Raw genomic sequence first — 19712 nt, 5'->3', positions numbered from 1 at the left:
TTGTTCGGAACATCGAATGTTCTTGCGTTGAACCAGCCATCAATCTATGACTCTGCTCTTATCTCATCAGATATAAAGTTGAATTTTGTTGTTCTTGCTAAAATCCTTCTCTGGATGTCAATGTGTCAGAATCATCAGAAGCATTTACACCTCAAAAGTATGGTATCAATTTTCCTTAAGCTGCCACTGCTCACAATTAGTATGCACTTTGAAAAAGATTGAAGCTTTTGCTCACTGTTCTATATGGATTTCAGCTTTCTTCTAAGAAGAAAAACATCAACTTCGACTTCAGTTATTATTTTCATTGCTAAGATCTTGATTCGGAAGCATGAGAATTGCTGTGTTAATTTCCAAGCATACACCAAATGCTTGTACTAATTATATCAAACTACACCTCAAATTTAATCTAAATTTGTCTCGATAGATTGTTGGACACGCGTCGATATGCTTGATTTTGTTTTTTTCTTCTTTTTCAACCAATTATTTTGTTTTTGCCTTTGTTATGCTTTACATGTAATCCACAATTCTTGCTGTCTTTTTAATTTTCACGTGCGGCTAAACTATTTTTCTTGGAATGCAGTTGAAGAGTGTTTCATTTCATATTTTGTGGGTTCCCTAAAAGAAAACTCATGAACTTCCTTTCATTCATTTGAATTTTTGAAGCAAGCTACTATGAGTTTATCACTCTCCAATTGAAAATGAAGCAAAATGATACCTTCAAAGAAAATAAAAAGCTTTTCAGATTCATCAATCATGTTTTCTTCTGAATTTTCTAACTATTTTCCCCTTAAACTGCTCTTTGCATTATGATTAGGCATTCAAAACTATTGATGCTCAGAAGTCTGCAGAAACTAATATATGTTTTGTTCTTCATGCTTGAGATAGATTTCATGTTTCTGAATTGACTTGTGATTCCCCATGGAAAAACAATAGCCTCCATCTCAAAGAAATTCTTGTCTACATTGGTAATCATGCCTTAGTGCAACCATACATCAAGAACATAACTTTAGTGTCTCTGGAGCAAGTAATGATTGTTTGGAAAGCTGCTGCCTTCCAACAGACATCTTCTCCTTCATTTTGATTTTGTTTGCTAAGAGGCAGCTTCTCATAAAACATACATAGCAGTAGGAGCAAAGTAAGACATCTCTTAGATGCACTGAAGAGAATTTGAGGATGGAAGAAAGGCAGCAGTTTGGAAGCTGGAGAAGAATTCAAGCTGGTGTTTTCTGAACTTAATACCAAGAATTGACCTCCAAGATGTCTTTTTCATGTGCAAGTGACCAGTTATTGCCATCCAAATTCATACAGCATGAGCAGTAGTGTTCCATGCAAATGCAGCTTAGCCATTGATTCACATAGTTGTTGCAGTACTCAACTATTGCAGTCAGGGAATCACAAGCCTTTTGCTGAGTGCCAAAAGAGCATAAGAATAAGCTTGAGTGGCTGCACAAGCACAGTGCAGTGATGGGAATAAGAGGAGGAGATGAGCTCTTCATCTTGGAGTAGGTGGGTCAGGGAAAGCATATCATCCACAGGATGTGTCAACCTTTGAAAAGATTGCTCACTTGGAACAAATTTATGCTCAAGTATTGCACTGCCAAATTACTTTTAAAGCTTAGATTACTCATTCTCTTTTCGCGAAAAGATTCAATATTATAATTCTAATTGCCATTTGATCTCAGCCTGAAACAGAGATTTTGGCAAGTGTTGCTACTGTAGTAGTGTGCTACCATTGACATCATTGTGATCATTCACAGAGGCATGACTGTGGAAAGCTTTTGTGCTGTATCAAACGAGAGAGATCATCAACATGTATTTGATTCAGTTTATGTACAATGAAGAAAAGGAATTCGTCGGTGTAGTTCCGATAGCCATCATCAAGGTGGAGAATTCCTTGAAATCCACCTGCCCGTCACCATCAGCGTCAACCTCCATGATCATCTCTGCGGCAATCTCCTTTGTTACTTCCTCTCCCAGATTAGTCATCACGCTCATAAGCTGCAAGTGCAATTACGACGAGAGGTTTCGAGACATCAAAGCTCCTTCATACCTATAGATCACATAGATAGATAGATAGATAGATATTACGAAGAAGAAGACATGCAAGGGAGAAATATCACCTCGCTGGGTGAGATGTATCCATTGTTGTCTATATCGAAAACCTTGAAGGCTTCTCGCAGTTCTTCTTCAGCCTCAGCCTCAGTAGCCTCCTACAAAGCCCCCAAAAGCAACTGTAATTAAGAAGCATCGATCACTGAAGTTGGTAAAAGCGTTCGTTCCATGGTCACCTTCGTTCTCATAGCCATCACGTTCAAGAATTCATCAAACTCTATGGTGCCATTACCATCCACATCGACCTCCCTGATCATATCCTGCAGCTCTTGCAGAGTTGGTTCTCGGCCTAATGATCGGATGATGGTGCGCAGTTCTTCGAGCGTGATGTGACCTGCAAGCAGATTTCATCTTAATGTAAGCATCAAATCTTGGTCTGCATCTTGGAACCACATAACACAAGATAGAAGGAGAACTAAGACAAAAAGGAAGAGAGACAGAACCATCTCCATCCTTGTCGAAAAGGGAGAAGACCTCCTTGTGCTCATCTGTGAGATCCATGAAACCGTGCATTTTTTACAAGTCAGAAGCAAGCAGGGTGGTGAGGAGCAACAAGAGACGATGGATGATGGCCATGACGGATGACAAACACAGGCCTTCTTATAGGCTCTGTGTTGACTTTCTTGACATGTCTTCTCAGTACAACTTCCAAGAAAGAGTGTTGGCAATTTTCTTCTGGGAGAGGAGGAGCATTTGTCAACCCCTGTCTGCGCTGAAACTACTCTAGCTTTTCCACGAAGGTGGAGGGGGTTGCGTCGACTCCACCGACCAATGGTCTCGTACTAAACTCATCTGTGATTCGAATGTCCCAATCACACGTTCTACAGCACGTCTGCTATTTGGGCCCCAAAACAAACCATTCCTTTTAACGAAACCCAATCCCAAATATACAATGGACGCGTGGGCTCCAACTCTGGCCGAAGCCCATTTCGGACCGGTCCCACACATTACCGAAAACAACGCTTTTGCCCTTTTGTTACGTCATCACAACATATCCGCCTTTTTTTTCTGCCCTCTTTATTTGTCTTGGTTTGGTTATCTAGAAGACGAGCTTGCGGCGGGGGAGAAGGGGGCGGGACTCCGGGACGCCGGCGGCGAGGTCGTGGATGGTATCCGCGACGAGGTCCTTGAAGATCTGCCGCTCGATTTGTCGGATGGCGTCGGACATCTCGGCGGCGTGGCGGGCCCACCCGTCGGCGGCGAGCCCTCCGGCCATGTCCTTCCGCACGGCGCAGCAGGCGACGGCGTCCTGGTCGTCCTCCGCCACCTGCTCACGGATGCGCCGCACCTCAGCCCACACCTGCCGCAGCAGTGCCTCCTCCTCCTCCTCCCCCTCCCCGCCGCCTCCCGCGGGGGGGCTCGAGAAGGCCTCCCAGGGGGACACCCGGCGCTTGCGGTCCAGGATCTCGGCCACAGTGTCGAAGAGGAGCCGGCGGTGGAGGCGGGCGGCCTTGGTCGCGTCGCCCGCACGGCGCCGGCGGCAGCCCTTCTCCAGGACCGCGTACACGTCGTCGGACACGTCCCCGTAGCGGCGGCAGGCGCGCACGACGTCGTGCGCGTAGGCGTAGTCGTGGTCTACTGCGTCGGGCCCGCCGTCCGCGTCACCATGATTCGTTGAAGCCGGTGGAGACCACGCCAACTCCTCCCACTCGTCGGCTGCCAGTTGATCTGCGGACAGGATTGCATCAATGTTCGCAAATACTATAACGGATTCAAAGCAGGAGGCTGTGGTTTCAAATCAGATTCTAAAGCGAAACAGAAAGGCGCCGTTGGCTCCGCCGGGCCAGGTTGGTCACAGCTGGCGCAAAGAGGAAGTGGGGCCCATAAGGCGGAGGACAGGGAGCGCGGGCAGTTCTGTTGGTGTGTTTTACCTTTGAAGTAGATGGAACGCTTGGCGAGGGGAGAGGGCGAAGGCGAGCCGTCGTCGCCGAGGTACGACGACGAATCGAGCACCGAGACGGGGCTCGGCTGCTGGTCCGCCGCGGTGAACGCCGCGATGCTGTGCAACAGCTTGTCGCATCGCTCCAGCAGGCTTGCCCCTGATCTGCAGTCCTCCGCCCTCGATCTCTGCGTCAAATGATCATCCACCATCCGTGTCACTACAAACTCGAAACTCCATGAAATGTTGCGGGATTGCGTTGGTGGAGACGGAAAAGGTTGTTGTACCTCCAAGTCTAATTGAGACGACGCGCTGATGCTACTCTCGGAAAGGCTGGTGGAGGAATCGTCCTCCGCCGGTGCGTGGACCTTCTCCTCGGCAGGTGAAGCCGACGTTGGCCTCCGGCTCCTCGGCGATCGGACGGCCAGCGGATCCGAACCCACCCTCTTCGGACTAGACTTTGGGGAACCGACGGTCGAGACCCTCCGCTGCGGTTGTGCACTCTTCTGGGCCGCTGCGTTCAACGGCCTTCGATGAACCGCCGAGCTTGGGCTCTCGGGCGATATCGGCGCTCGATACTTCCGTTCTTTTCCTTCCTTGATGGTCCGCTCCACCGCCGCCCGCTCACGCCGGACCGGCCCTGCGCTCTTGCAAGCTGCGCCGGATCTGGGAGGTGGCGGCTCGCTCGATGGCCGCCGCGGGGACCTGGATGTCGGCTTCATGACGACGATCGGGGAGTCGCGGTGGATCCGGCCCTCGTGGTCGTACGTGAGATTGCGGCGATCGATGACGTGGTGGTCCGACAGATTGGAGTGGAGGAGCCCTTTGAGCTGGACCGCTTCCAGGATGTGCTTCAGAGTCTCCAGGTCTTTCGCCGGCTCGTCGATGCCTCGCATCCTGAGCCGCTTCTCGATCTCGCAGTAGAGCGCTGCCGACCGCTTCGGCTCCGGGAAGAAGTCCTCGGCGTCAAAGAAGATCTTCCGCTGGAGCGGTTGAAGCAGGGTGCTTCTCGCAGCCGGCTTGGCCTTCTTGGCGTCGTTAAGCCGGAATCGGGCCGGATTGACCGTCTTAAAGAACTCCTCGGCGGATATCGGAGTGGCTTCCGCTTGCGGCGATGGCTTGTGGAACGATCCTGCGTCCGCGAATCCGTAGCTCGATGGATCTCTCCGAACTCGTGACTCGGAGGCGGATCGGCGGAGCTCGGCGCCGTCCAGCTCAGCTCCACCTGCGCTGCCGGAACTCGGCAGGGAGTTGAGCCCCATTAGCCGCACTACGACGCTCGGGGAACGCCGCTGCTCCTCCCCGGCGTCGGAGGCGTCAGATTGGCCCCCGGGGGTCACGGGGACCGCCGTCCGGATCTCCCGTGGTCGGAGCTTTCCTCTCGCGTCAACCACCGCGCGGCTGTCGAGAGAAAGCCTAGGAGAGTCTCGGATCCTCCAGGTGGTCCTCGCCCCGTCCGCGACCTCGAAGATCGGGAGCGGCAGCGGAAGCGACCGCCTCGCCGGCGTCTCCGACACGGAGCTTCTCTCCGGCGAAGAAGGGCGGGGCTCCAGCGGCCTCGAAGGAGGATGGCTCTCCATGAACAACGACGCCGAGGAAGCTACCGAACTCTCCGACGGCGACCTCGATCCAGCAGCCTGAAATCGACCAACCAACCATTAGAAGACAGCATCACAAAAGGAAAGAAACGCATCCAAGATCTCATCTTTTTCTCCAAAACCCTCACCGAGGAAGTGGGGAGGCTTCGGGTGGAGTAGCGGCGCCTTCCGGCGAGGATTTGGTGGCGGTCGAACAGATGGAGGAACCCAGCCATGCACCCCATCTGCCGCTCGAGGCGCGGCTCCTCTAGGACACCTCCATGGCCAACAACGCCGGGCGTCATCTCCTGCTCTTCCTTCTACACGGATTCTCCGCCGCCCGTCTCAGGTCAGATCTCAACCTCTTTTCCAGACTCCAGCTCACACCTCACACACGCATACACATGGGAGGCTTGTGCGCTGCATTCATTCATCGCGACTCCCGCTAAAGAGCTTTTAAAGTGGATAGGCAGGCGGCAAAATGACTCTATTGCCCCAGTCCTTCTCCCACAATGACCAAGGCGTTCCCACGGCGCATTTATATTTTGTGCGCCCGTTTACGCCTTTCGAGTTCCGGGCGAGTTTGACCGCGTCACGACGAGTCGAGACTCCCCCCCCACCCCCCCGCCGGTCCTACTCACTCACCACTTCGAGGCAGGCAGTAACGTTTACTGACCATATCCTCATTTGCAACAGCCACAACTATTATATACTAATTAAAAAATAGATTACAAATTAATTTAGTATCTCTTAAACAAGATTACAGCGTCATTAGAGACGGTTATAGGTCACATTAACGCGCGTCACGAGATCCAGCGTCCCGTTACCGCACCACGTGACCCGGGAAAGGGGAACGCGTCGGCTATCTCGGCGACTGTCGCTGTCTCACCGATTGCAAGTATTCCCTCGGTGACCACACCAGCGTTTTCTCCAACTCCCCGTTATATAACGCCCCGTGACCAGCAGTAGCACGGAGAATGAAAAGATACGAACGGCGTTAGGCGTTAAGGGGAGTTGGAGTTGATTAAAGTGCCATGTGGCACAAGTCTCGTGGGTTGGAGAATCAAGTGAGAATAAGGGAATCTCCTATTCCATGAATAGCTAACTAATATGACATCAAAGCACATGAGATGTCAATAGATTCCAAAGAGTAGGAGTTAGTGACACAAGATATGGATTGGGACTGGTACAAATTGGCCCATTGATTGACTGGTTTGGGACCATCCTAGGATGTGTTAACCGTGAAGTTGCTGTGCGAGTATATATAGTCTTTGCATAAGATAAATAGTGAAGATAGGATTTGATTTCAATACCTTTAGCAGCTAAGGTACTTATAGTTTTTCATTTGATTGGATACTAAAGTCTTAAGACCTTCTTATTTCATATGCAATATGATGGATAACATAAAAAGTAGGGAAAATTTAACACCTTCGTGCAATTTTTGTGATTCGAACTCCAAAGTCGATGCACGAAAGCAATAACAAAAATATCTTTAGTAAAATAGTTCTCTAATAGATCGAAAGATAAATAATTCGACTCATTCACATATATCATGAATGTTTGGAATCCATATTATGTAAGGAGACATTGCCTTTGCTAATTCGAATTGAAGAGTGATATCAAATCAATCTATTTTTGATATCATATATATAATTAGCATATTAGTTAGTAGCTCATGTGAGAGGATCAATGTATCTAATTATATCTTTAAATATAGAGATACTAAATACTATCAAGTCTTATTATCCTAAGTTGCAAAGGAATATTTTTATCATTGTAATAAAGTCTACCCTTACTTAGTACAATACTAAGTATATTTAAATTTATATAGATATTTTTGAGATAATGGATAGATCAAGCAAACTCACTGTATTTACTCAATAGTTTATTGAATTGAATGAGTAAATGGGTGATCGAGTTGCTTTCACTCAAAAGATATTAAAAGAAAGTTGTGAAAATGACATGGTGTACTGATCCCCAGCCGAGAGAATTATTTGAGATGAGCTGAATGATTCGCAATGGGTTCAAGTATGGCTGTGAAGAATCCAATTGGTTATCACTGAAAAGCCTGTAGTTGAACCATCATACAAAGGATATGGGCAAGAGATATCAGTTGCTAGATTCCAAAAATCGTCCATAAATCGAGCAATCTTGGACTAGAAAACACTTTTTTTTCATTCACCTAATCTTCTCGACTACATCAAGCCATCAGTGGAAGACTGTCGTTCAGAGTCCGCTTACTTATCCACAGTGATGCGATGCATTCATTCTTCACGACACAACACACTGCTCCTTTGATGCTTCTGTCTACATTTCCAGTCGCGACGCTTATGCAACAACACATTAAACATTCTTTGCTTACGCCTATTGCATAGCAGAGGCCTCGGTTTTAGATGTATCGGTCACCTCATGGTGAACCCCAAATGGACATGACAACTGACACACCCACCTTTCCATGTCGCGAGAGCCTCATCTCCCAGCACATACAAACAAGAGAAGAAGCTAGCTGTAACCCTTTCTTCGTCTCCGTTCATTTGAGCTCTCACCTTTTCTTTATCCACCTGTCGCTACTCCTCTTGCTATGTGTCACGTCGCTTCTCCTTTATATGTCCCGCACACATGAACGGTTGCAGAAAGCATGCATGGCTTTTTGCTGCCGTGTGCCTTTTCGTCGATCCCACACCCACATGCATGCATGCACGCACCAACGTGCCCCAGCCTTAGGCCCCAGACGAACCCTAGCCATCTGATCCCTACCGGGTGAAGGGAAAGGTTGGTGCCCTTAAAATAACGGGTAGGGGGAGGGAGAGATGCCCCTTCACAAGTTCCCATGGGCAATGCAGTGCACTCCCATGTTCTTTCACCGCCCACATTCTCTGCATCTTCTTCCCTCCCCCCTCTCACTGCACTCTCACATTCCATTGTACCCTAGCATAAACTAATGATGAAACGGATGGCACTGCAAGGAGAGGAGTGCCTCCATTTGTTTATCTTTCTTATCAATTCCCCCGAGAAGCTCTTTTCCATATATTATGGTTGATCTCTTGGCGTTGTGTGAGACTCATAGAGTTGGTGTTTCAATCATGATGAACGTGGAAGGGTGGGGGGTTTGTGATTGAGCTAGTTAGATTTGCATTGGTCCAGCTTGGAATACTGCAGCATGAGAGGCCATTGGGCTACAGCTAGGTCTAGGGTTTCTTTGGTGATCTAATAACATGCCGTAACAAAGAATGCTTGTCTTCATCTTTGTCAGTAATGAATGGAATGATTGAACTCCATTCTTGCAGACTTATTGGCTGGTCTACAACATCTCTTTCTAGGCTTCCTGCAGAGCCCAAAACCTTCTCATCATGATTGGGTAAGTTCCTTGTAGACCATTTTGTAGACTACGTACGTACCTGGTAAGACTCAAACAAAGCCAACAGCCTTTCATCTCAAGTACCATAACCAAGACAGCTTAGTACAGCCGTCGTGAGTATTGTGACCCTTGTACAGCCAACACAAGAAGATACTGCACCAAACCTCGTCTGTGTATCCAACTGGTTGCTGTAGCTAAGAGGAGTCATTTACCTTCCAAAACCCATTTGAACCCCAATTTTCTCATCATCCTAAGCAGCCAACAGCCAGAGAATCCATCACTTCAAGAGACAGCCATGTGTTAGAGAGATCCACAGTGTGGCATTGGGAGATAATGAGGAGGGAATCTTTTGAAGGTGGCCTAGAAGGAAACAACAGCATATGACTGCCATTGGAGTAAGGGCCAGGTCATGTACCTCCCCACCCTGCAATCCCTGCTGTGGTCACAGTGATCACAGGGCTCTTTGTATTGGGACAACCAATGAGAACAAAGGATATGGTAAACATGAGGAGCCAAAGGTCCCACGATTGCATCATCCCCTTTGAATGGAGAGGATGGGGCCATGGGTGGTGGCCCTCTCTCTCTCTCTCTCTCTCTCCCTCCCTCCCTTTGCAAACCATTCTAATCTTATTTTGCATGGGGAGGGGTGCCCACCTCACATGGCCCTTCTTGGGTTTGTGGATAAGAGGGTGGCAGAGAACAAAGTTTCCATTGAGAGGCAGTCAGAACGCAGGGAATAATAGAGGCTGCTGAAGCACAGTTTAAGCACTCCCTCATGTGCTGGCAATTATGATGCTGATGTCAAATCCACCTAACCAGTATAAATTAATTCTTCTGTGTGTGTATGCACACTTGACTGTGTGGATGAATGTGTGTGCATTACTCGGTCTCCCGGCAGGCCTTCAAAATGCAGTGCAAGTTTAAATGAATGTGCCTCACAAGATGAACTGGCAATTGTCACCAGCTATGATTTCTTCTGCTGTAGGTCCTCTTGTCAGCTGATTCCAGTAAGGTATCATCCCTACCAAGCCATTGCATCTTCCTCCTCTTAATTTGCCAGGCCATCATCCCTACCAAGCTCATGTCTCTCGAGACAAACATTGGGTGATGCAGAAATTTGGTAGTTGTTTAGGATAACAAGAGCATCATCATCCATGAGATCCCTTGCACTGATACTGCTACCACTAGCCAACTTGGGCAAAAACATATCTGATCCCATACTATGATTCCATGTTCAGTATCTACCAGATAATATGCATACTTGAAAAGGCAAGTTAGGGTGGAGAGTTCCAAATAAATTCCAGTTGCTGAGCAACTAACTCCGTGTCTCATGTATCCTGGCCACTGTCCAATATTATTGCTGGATATCAGGCAATGGAAATTGTGCAAAGAGGAAGGAAGGGGGGGAGGAGAGGAAGGTAAATGTGTTGGGTTGCATGAAATGGAGATTTGATGGTTGAGTTGGGGAGTACAGTTTTGGAAGAGAACTGTCAACCTGTGGTGATACTGATAGGAAGTGCTGGTTTGCATTGGCAGCTCACTCCCAACGATTCATGTGCACTGTTGCATTAGGATCTTAGGATCTTTATCGACGGAGGAGATGAGTTGATTGTGCAGATGACATGAATCGGACTTGATGGTCGGAGTTACTGGCGACGGGGACAAGATGAACAGCACGGATGGAACAATGCACTCCTCTGCTGCAAGTCTCTTGCACCTCGAAAAGCTTCATGGCTTGGATTGTAGCCGAGCAGGATGGTCCCAGAACTTTCCTCCTCGCCCATCATTTGGCACCTTCGTCCTCGAAACTTACAGCTGAGTGCCACCAGTTCCCTCCCTCCTGGGTTTCAAATGTGGAATCTTAGGTAGGTACTCTGTAGGTGCAGACCATCCGCCATGAAATGAGAAGCTCCCGGTTTCTTGGGTCAGAGATGATCTCCACCAGACAAAGAAGAGTTGCACTCCACAAACAACTAGGCCCGACGCGAAAGTAAATCCAACATGAGCAGGGATAAGTGACTCGGCCGACGCAAAAGTAAATCCGACATGAGCCGGGATGCCGAATTAGAGCCAAAGTGTCAAGGCTTGATAGAGCTGGTGTTACCGATTTCATCCTTACGATACCTAAGTTAGTACAAAGTAAGTATCAAGGTAGAGTTCTTGAGCTCTTGATCAGATGGGTGTTACTGACTTCATCTTTCTAATGGACACTAAAATTTGCAATGCTATACCGAAAACGACTGAATAAAAAAAGAGCCTACAGATGACAACAAAGAGAGATCAATCATCAACACAGATCAAGCATCTGCAAATACAACACAAAACAAGAAGCATATCACCATCATTCAGTTTCAGATCAACAGGGAAAGCAAGAGAAATGCAAGACCCATTTGGATGAGGTGCACATCTTTATGCACGCACACCTCTCACGTACATGAAGCGGCACTCGAACCAGAATTCTGAAGATAGCTTCGTAAGTAACTGATGTTAAGAAAAGTGAGCACAATCGAATTGGTTCGAATAAACCACCCACCACAGCTTCACAGTCATTATAAGGAATTGAACCAACAATCGAAATGGCGTAATCACTCTTTGGAAGACTTGTTAATGAGGGACTTGTGGATGTGGGGGATGACTCCACCACCAGCGATGGTGCCCTTAATGAGGGTATCAAGCTCCTCATCCCCCCGAATGGCTAGCTGAAGGTGGCGCGGTGAGATACACTTTACATTGAGATCCTTGCTAGCGTTGCCGGCAAGCTCCAACACTTCTGCTGTTTAAGCACTCCAATATTGCTGCTGAGTACACAGCTGCGGTTGCTCCGACACGACCATTTGCTTGAATCCTTCACTTCAGTTGCCGATGAATTCGACCAACAGGGAACTACACATACCATGAGCACAACAACAACAAATAAGCAACATAAACAACATTAACAAATGCCGATGGCAAATCCAAACAAATACAAACATTAAAAGGTTTCTTTTCCCCATTTCCTCAAAGGCAACTATTTCACTTACAAGTTTCATCAACCCCACATGATGATCACCTCATAAAACACATGGCCGATTGCAATAGGCCATGCTATGTAAGCATAAGATGCTGTGCCATTCAAACTAATCTTCATCTTATGCTTAAGATGCATAAGCAAGATCTATTTTACAAGGCGATATTGCTGTGTAAGAATAAGATGCATGGCATTCAAACTAATCTCCAGCTTCAAATAGGTAGAAACAGCCTTCAAATGAAACAGGTATAATGTATGTAGTCACTAAACTGTACACAAATTAACATGAATGCAGTTCGTCATTAAAAGGGTACGAGAAATTTGTTATGAAAGTGAGGTCACTATAACATGTATGAAATCGGATCAACGACAAAGCCTTTCCAGTTCTGGGAATGACACTTTGAAAGCTCCCTATTAAAGTTAAACAATTTGGAATGATTCATTCAACTTCACTATTTCCCATCTGTTGCTATCATCCAAGTACAAAAAGAAATGCATCATTAGTTCTCAGCACTCATCAAAGTATTTGACCAAACAATAAAAAATTAGCTCAAAAGCACGCCTCTAAAAGAAGCATACGATAAGGAAAACATTAATGACTGATGGTAAATATATTAACGATCAATCATCATCCGACATACAAGCATCACGTGAAAGCTGTCATGGAAGAAGAGAGATCCAGGTCACCCTCGCATGTCTGCCTACGTGGACAAAAGTCTAAAGCAGGCCGTTTGGGGCTGTCTCGCTGTGCCGGCAGCATGGAAGAAGTCTTCGTCCATGGCAGGCCGTTCGTGGACGTCGACGACAATTTCCCTCAATAGCATACATCCTACTACCGTACAGCATTACCAGCAACAGAAAATTTCTTGATAAGAACTACAAACCTATTTAACCCATCTAACAAAAATGTTAATACAGAGAATTTAGATCTTTCTTAACCCATCCACAGGCAGAATGAACTCAAAGAAACAGTTTTGATTCGAACAGAACAATAAATAGCCCGAGGTCCTAAGTTTTTAGGTAGCTCAATGGGCCTCGAAACACTTAGAGAGAGAAGGAGAGGGAGTAGGGCGGAGATCAACCGATCGCACCTGCAAACCGGCACGGGCAGAGCGGGACACCGGCTTCTTCTTGTCCTTGTCCTTGTTTGCCGCCGTCGTCTTCGTCGCAAGGAGCCCCTTCCCTCCCTTTCCCGCCATCTCTCTCGACTGCCTAAAACCCAAGACTGCGTCAATGAAAACCCCAATCCAAAAGCAACAAGCTTACGAAAAAGGCACCTGGAACCCTAAATTCACCGAGAAAACCCCGTTCACGAATAAACACCCACCCAAAAACAGTGGTGGAGCAGTGGAACCGCAAAAACCCTAAATCACGCAGCCAAGAGGGAGGGACCGATCGAAATCTGGGGGGCCAATCTACCCTAATCGATTTGCGAGGCCGAGAGTACGGGAAGTCTACCTCTTTCTTCTTCTCTCGCTTCCTTCTCTCAAGGGCGAAGCGGAGGAAGAGAACAGGGGACGGAGGAGGGGCTTCGTGCGCGGCGAGAGAGAGAGAGAGAGAGAGAGAGGGGGTTCGAGAGGCCGAGGGGCGTAGCTGGGGATAAGAGATGAAGAGGAGGGTGGTATTGGCAATTTGGATCGAAGCTTAGTTTACGAAAATACCCTTAACGCCCTCCACGGGTGGAATAAAATAGAGGGACCCGAAGGACACGGTTGGGTTGAGCCACGTTGTAATGACGAAAACAGCCTCGATGAGTCGTTCGCTGACGTAGAAACCATCCGGCCCATCTTGCTTCCTTCAGCCCAAACGCGGAGATCCAACTCGACGGTTGCGGGTCTATCGCGGCCCATGACCGATCCGAAAGCTTATCTCATTTCGGATCCAGTTAGGGTGTGAGCCTACACTGGTCGGGTTTCTCCAAGTTTGCATGCCTTTTCTCTTAATCATCTACGGAGAAAAAACCAACATTTCAAATATCGTTTAAGTACGATTTAGGTTATCCGTCACATCACATGGAGAGAGTTCGGATCCAATCGAGATCACTTGTAGATACAGTTTGGCGTCAGTAGCTCCTCCAAGAATGCTGCAAACAACCAAAATTGCATCCAGAAAAGAAAGATGACTTCCAACAATAGCCTTTCCTTTTCTATTTGTTGTTATGTCGTTTTAGATTCAGAATAGGCACGAAGACTATTGCGATGTCTCTACGACGATGATGATATTAACCTTAACACAAGGCGAATCCGAGGAACGACAAACAAGGCAGAACAAACACCACCTTACTTGCTACGATATGAAATAACACAAAGCAAATCTACCGATTTCGACTCTCTGACTTTGCTGTATTTTCTTCCATGCCGGTGTCTTAAAGCTACCGGTACTAAATCCTGGATGTTGGATTCATTCTTTTCCATCGGCTGCACGGAGAGAACCCAACTGCACTGGTGCTTGCGTTCCTACAACTTTGGATGATCCATAAACAGACACATCTTGTCCCCGAGCTTTTTCTTTTTCGATTTGCTCCTTTATCCAAAAGTATGTGATTCGGAGGCCATCCTGTCGACATCATTAAAGTAGAATCATACATCAGAAAAACACACGAACTTAAAACATATGGGATAAAAAGAAGAAAAAAAAAAGAAATTGTTGTGTATGTACCTTTAGTTTCATAGATGGAGCCCAACCAAGTTTCTCTTTGATCAGAGTGTTGTCAGAGTTGCGACCACGGACACCCTCAGGTCCAGGAATATGATGGATGGGAAGGTTCTTGCTCTCAAAGCTGAGTACCATGTCAGCCATCTCATTCATGCTCACCATTTCATCACTGCCAATGTTCACTGGCTCTCGGAAGTCGGATTTTGTCAATCTGAACATAGGCAAATAAGTTCGAGGCAATTTGTTAGGTGTCCTTAGGTTGATTGTTAACTAAAACAGCTGTTCAGAGATGGTCCTTGCATCAGGTGAAGCCAGTAGAATTGCTGAGGTTCATAACTTCATCAGGCTGTGGTACAATATTAGCATTAAAAAGATGTGGCATTTGGCATTGTTGTTACCTTAGAACACCTTCAACGCATTCATCAATAAAGGTGAAGGATCGAGTTTGCAGACCATCTCCCCACATCTCAAACTTATCAGTAGATGTTATTGCCTTTCGGCAGAAGGCAGCAGGGGCTTTCTCCCTCCCACCTGAAGGATAGTCAGAACAGTATCAGCAGCTGAAGCAACCTCAAAGCAAGATTTTATTTTGGATTAGTCTATGACTCATCACTTACCTTTCCAAGTTCCAAAGGGACCATAAATGTTATGGAACCTTCCGATCCGGCATTCAATGCCAAAGTCCTTATTGTAGTGCTTGCACAATTCCTCTGTAGCAAGCTTTTCCAAGCCATAAGCATCTTGAGGCTGCAGTGACCAGAATAATTATCAGATTGCACTTACACATTAGAGTTGAAGTGGATGCAAGAAATGATATTCTATTCAACAGTCAGAGAATAGAATCAAAACCAACCAACAATATGGACGTTTTATGATCAACGAACCTCAGCAGGCCAAGCATCAGACTCCTTCAGGCTCACATTGGTGTCCAACTGCTTGAACTCAGGGTAGATGCAAGCGCTTGAGGCATAAAAGAACCTGCACGAGTTCATATCAAAGTTCTGTTTGAATTAGTTAACTTAGAACAAGACACAAATTTGAACAAAAGTTCACCGAGTTCATTACTTATCAGGCAAGCCAAAGAAGCGTAGATTTAAAAAAGAGAGACCAATATCTTTGTTTTAGAGGAATCATGTTTATGAATATTTTGCAAGAGATCATAAATGATAGATAAAATGCTTTCATGACCATCACAGGAATCTAAAAATTAAAGCAGGGAAGCTTAGAAAGTCAATCCTGCCTGTAATTTAACATGACAAATGGTAAATGGTAAGCCCTTAAATAGATGGACCAAGCCAGTAATGGGAACTTTCCTATCATATTCCATAAATTTGCTTTAAAACATGCAAAAGACCTCTTCAGCCAAACATGACGTTCGTCCTTATTTTCATCCACATATGTGTAGATTTATACATGAAATATGTACAACTATATCAAAGAAGGGAATCCAGACAGGTAAGCTGTACTGATATATCAAACCAAGGACATGCTCCAAAAATTATTGGTTCAAGACAAAGAATTACTGAAGCATGAGAGTAAAAGTCTCCATTAAGCATTGGCTGGCCCTCAACTTGGTGGTCCCAAGGCTGCCTATAAGATGCCAAAATAATATAAAAGGTGACCAGCAGCCAAAAAAGGCCTGACCATCAAGTTGATCATGCTTGGTAAGGCTAGTAGGGTCATAGGGTGTATAAACAAAATCAGAACACCTAAGGTTCATTATAATCAGATATTTTCTTATCAATTAGGTGTTGTTTTTCAACTCTACATCTATTATTAATTGTTCCAACTAAGACAAGTGAATGTATTTACCTTATTAAAACCACTAAATAATCTAAATATGAAAATCACAATTTCCTCATGTGCACATATAATAATACTATGCCAAATGAAATGGTCAGCAAACACATCTGAAAAGGTCAATCAATAATTTTCAGTTTTGCCTCGTTTTATACAACCAAACACAGAGATATTCTTGGATGCCTGATTATATTGGTTGATATTTGACAGCACACCTACATTTGTCAGATATTAGAGACACAGGTTTTACATATAAAAGCATAATACTTACAAGAGCATGGCATGCCTAAATAACAATTAAATCTCATGTCAACTGATTAAATACTTTAATCACATTGTCTTACAGAACATAAAAATGGAAATTTTAAAGTCAGCATCCTTTGATACTATAGGACAAACCCCATTATAAATTAGGTACTAAGGAATAAAATCATTATTTACCTTTTCACACCATTAATCCTTGCAGCTTCAAGCATGTTGAAACTGATCATAGTGTTATTGTAAAAAATCACTGAATGGTTGGACTGGATGAAACCCATTCCACCCATATCAGCAGCAAGGTTAAATACATGGTTTGCCCCACTAGTGACCTTCAAGCAATTATCCATGACCCTCAGATCGACAAGATGGAATTCATGACAGAACATATCCTCGGTCATGTGCTCATTCTTCTTCCAATCAGAGGCAATAATGTAATGACCTTCATTCTTCAGACGCCTAGCAATGTGAGATGCGATGAATCCTCCAGCTCCAGTGATAGAAATCCGCAACTTCTCAGAAGGCCAATATGGTTCCCTCTCTAAGTTTGCAAAAGTGTACGCTCCGTAGTCGGGCCCATCATTTCCAGTGGTGCTACCCATTCTACAAGATATTTAGGTTTAGTTTTTTTCTGATGGAAAATATAAAATGACCATAAGATATCAAAAGCAAGGTATCTAAAAGTAATTCAAGAAAGCCATCCAAAAAGGTGGGAAAAAGATGAAGCACATTTAAGTCCGAATCAAACCACTAGTAGCAAGACAAGAAGGGAGAACAACTTCCATGGTGGAAAATCAATGTAGCAAGTCATGAGCAAGGAATAAAAAATATTAAATCTAAAAAACCTGAAAGACAAAAGTTTTCCATTGGCAAAACAAGAATTTGAGCAGGAACATGGCAAAAAGCTAAGAAAAAGCATGTGACGGATAGTGTATGAGAAACAAACAAAAAGGGGACATGTTGCGACTTAACCTAACAACAAGTTATGTAAGGAACACAAATAAAACTGCCTACGCCTCAGAAATAAGGTACAAATCTGAAGCCTGAATGCGGACTGCAATCCACTAACTCATGCCTCGGAGAAGAGTTACATATCAAAAGCTGGAGTAACCAAATGACCTCTGGTACCTGAATGCCCGACACTAATGATCACAACTACCAACAACGCGTGCGAATCTACGCCATTCATAGACTACTCAGTTCAATCCATATGCAACAAGAATAAATCAGGAGGAGTACCAATATTATACAAATCACAGATAACAAAAAAAGAACGAGAAAAAAGCTAATAGTAATAATTAATGCCATCCAAAATACATCCTTCCCTGCACAGAGTTAAAAATTCCAAAGAGGACAAGACAAACATGATTCACGAAGCAATCATACAAAAACGAGGCAAAAGAAGGAATTTTGGCAGGGGAAACGTGGGCAACAACAGTAAAAATTCGACCAACATACAGTGCCCTACCACAAATCCAGCAATCTTCAACATATTTGCCGAGGAAAAAGGAATTAAGCCCTTACTCGACATCATTCCACGAGAACGATACAGAAGACGATGAGAAACTGACGGGCAAAAGAGATAACCAAGAACAAGAACACCGACACACGAGTCTCGCGACAAGGCAGAGATTTACCTCGACGATTCAACGGAGACTTGAGCAGAGAGGCGAGGGAGAGAGAGAGCGAGAGCGATGGCGAGGCGTGCGAGATGAGATCTCGGTGGCTACTCGAGGTACACGCCGGCCATTATATAGAGGGAGAGCGGAAGCTTGGGGCTTTGGCTTTTCCTACGAATTAAATATAATATATTTATATTCATTTTAATTACTGGCTCGGCCTGCCAAGTTTGACTCCTTGTAAGGGACACGACGCGGGACCCACCATGTGGGACGGCGAGGGTAGTCTTGAGGGTCCCGCAGTTGCACCCAATCGATCCAATGGGTTAGGGCGTCGATTATTTCGGCATGGGAGTGGGTCGAAATCGGACGGAGGACGTCCAGCCACGTGTCCAGAACACTAGCGAGAAATTACATGTAGAAACTTAGGTACTAATATCAGACGGCTGGGCGCACCATCCAACGGCCCAAATCGAATCATAAAAAAGTACGGAATTCTTTTTCGGTTTCCAAATTACCCGCCACAGCCGCGGAAGTGTGGGACCCAGCGCTGGCCCCGCGGTTTGGCCAACGAAAGAGGAGCGCGGATTGGCGGAAGGGTGAGCTGCGGTCCACCACACCGATGAGGCGGGGGTAGGGGCGAGACGTGGCCATCGCTTGATCGCAATAAAATGGACGGTAGATATGAGACCGAAAACGATCGGTGACGTTGTAATGACAGTGACCGACGATGCCCACGTGAGGTCCGACCATGGTGTAAATGGATCTCCGAGAGAATCTCCTTTTGCTAGGAATCTTGGACAGAATATTCATTGTGGTTGGTTTCCTTTATTTTAAATGACAATATTTTTACATTTAAATTCTTTTGGAGTTTGGAAATCTTGTACTTACAAATCACAATATCATATATTTAGATTTGTAGTTAGTTTGGTTGAGGTTATTTGTTTATTTGGCTCATTTATAATATTTTTAAGTATGTTTTATAATATTTTTATTATGATGATAAAAATATATAATAAATTAATTTTAAATATTTATTTAGATAATAATATTATTAAACTATTATAAAAATATCTATTAAATTTGGAGTAGGATATATCGAATGGTTTCTTGTTAGAACCCTTGTAGATTCTAAACTTGGGGTTGATCTTTTTATGGGATCAGCCTCCTTGGAACTCTATAGGGGTTCCTCCCTCCAAGTTGCTGCTCAAAGGCTGCAGAAAAGATTCATCTATTGCTTATCAAAAGAGGTGGAATACATGACTATTTATAGAGCTTCTAAACCCTAACTCCTAATAGGACTCTTACTTAAGACTCCTACTTCTAACCAACTCCTAATATAACTCATACTCAATACTCCTATTCCTTTACAACTCCTTATTTTTCTCTAAGAAATAACTTCCTAACTCTAGTTGGTCACTTCAACTCTTTAATAGGGGTCGGCTTA

At 45.2% G+C, this 19712-nt stretch overlaps 3 protein-coding genes and 1 pseudogene across 5 annotated transcripts; all 4 read right to left on the bottom strand.

Annotated features, from left to right (window-relative positions):
- Positions 1–1776: 1776 nt before the first annotated feature.
- LOC135631706 (uncharacterized) lies at positions 1777–2765 on the bottom strand. 2 transcript variants are annotated; one of them, XM_065139485.1, is made up of 4 exons: positions 2556–2765; positions 2289–2446; positions 2121–2210; positions 1777–1998 (listed from the first exon to the last, which is right to left on the bottom strand). In XM_065139485.1, exons 1-4 carry the CDS (start codon positions 2623–2625, stop codon positions 1822–1824), a joined length of 495 nt encoding a protein of 164 aa, XP_064995557.1. In that variant the 5' UTR covers positions 2626–2765; the 3' UTR covers positions 1777–1821. The 2 variants fall into 2 exon arrangements, with proteins under 2 accessions (XP_064995557.1, XP_064995561.1); XM_065139489.1 differs by having other exon boundaries at positions 1912–2050.
- Positions 2763–6002, bottom strand: LOC135631691 (protein LONGIFOLIA 2-like). Of its 2 annotated transcripts, XM_065139474.1 has the most exons (4): positions 5718–6002; positions 4279–5628; positions 3984–4179; positions 3000–3780 (listed from the first exon to the last, which is right to left on the bottom strand). In XM_065139474.1, the coding sequence occupies exons 1-4, from the start codon at positions 5871–5873 to the stop codon at positions 3152–3154; spliced, it is 2331 nt and encodes a 776-aa protein (XP_064995546.1). In that variant the 5' UTR covers positions 5874–6002; the 3' UTR covers positions 3000–3151. The 2 variants fall into 2 exon arrangements, with proteins under 2 accessions (XP_064995538.1, XP_064995546.1); XM_065139466.1 differs by having other exon boundaries at positions 2763–3780; positions 3984–5628.
- A 5236-nt stretch (positions 6003–11238) lies between these two features.
- Positions 11239–13393, bottom strand: LOC103978837 (probable histone H2A variant 3; annotated as a pseudogene).
- Positions 13394–14056: 663 nt separating this feature from the next.
- Positions 14057–18429, bottom strand: LOC135631684 (GDP-mannose 3,5-epimerase 2-like). The gene is made up of 7 exons (XM_065139453.1): positions 18284–18429; positions 16830–17249; positions 15473–15566; positions 15206–15335; positions 14987–15119; positions 14592–14799; positions 14057–14489 (listed from the first exon to the last, which is right to left on the bottom strand). Exons 2-7 carry the CDS (start codon positions 17246–17248, stop codon positions 14334–14336), a joined length of 1140 nt encoding a protein of 379 aa, XP_064995525.1. The 5' UTR covers position 17249; positions 18284–18429; the 3' UTR covers positions 14057–14333.
- Between the last annotated feature and the right edge of the window lie 1283 nt (positions 18430–19712).

Source organism: Musa acuminata, chromosome BXJ1-3 (assembly GCF_036884655.1).
Source record: "Musa acuminata AAA Group cultivar baxijiao chromosome BXJ1-3, Cavendish_Baxijiao_AAA, whole genome shotgun sequence".
Lineage (NCBI taxonomy): Eukaryota > Viridiplantae > Streptophyta > Magnoliopsida > Zingiberales > Musaceae > Musa > Musa acuminata.
The sequence above is the reverse complement of the archived record's forward strand: the minus strand, read 5'-3'. Positions and strand labels throughout refer to the sequence as shown.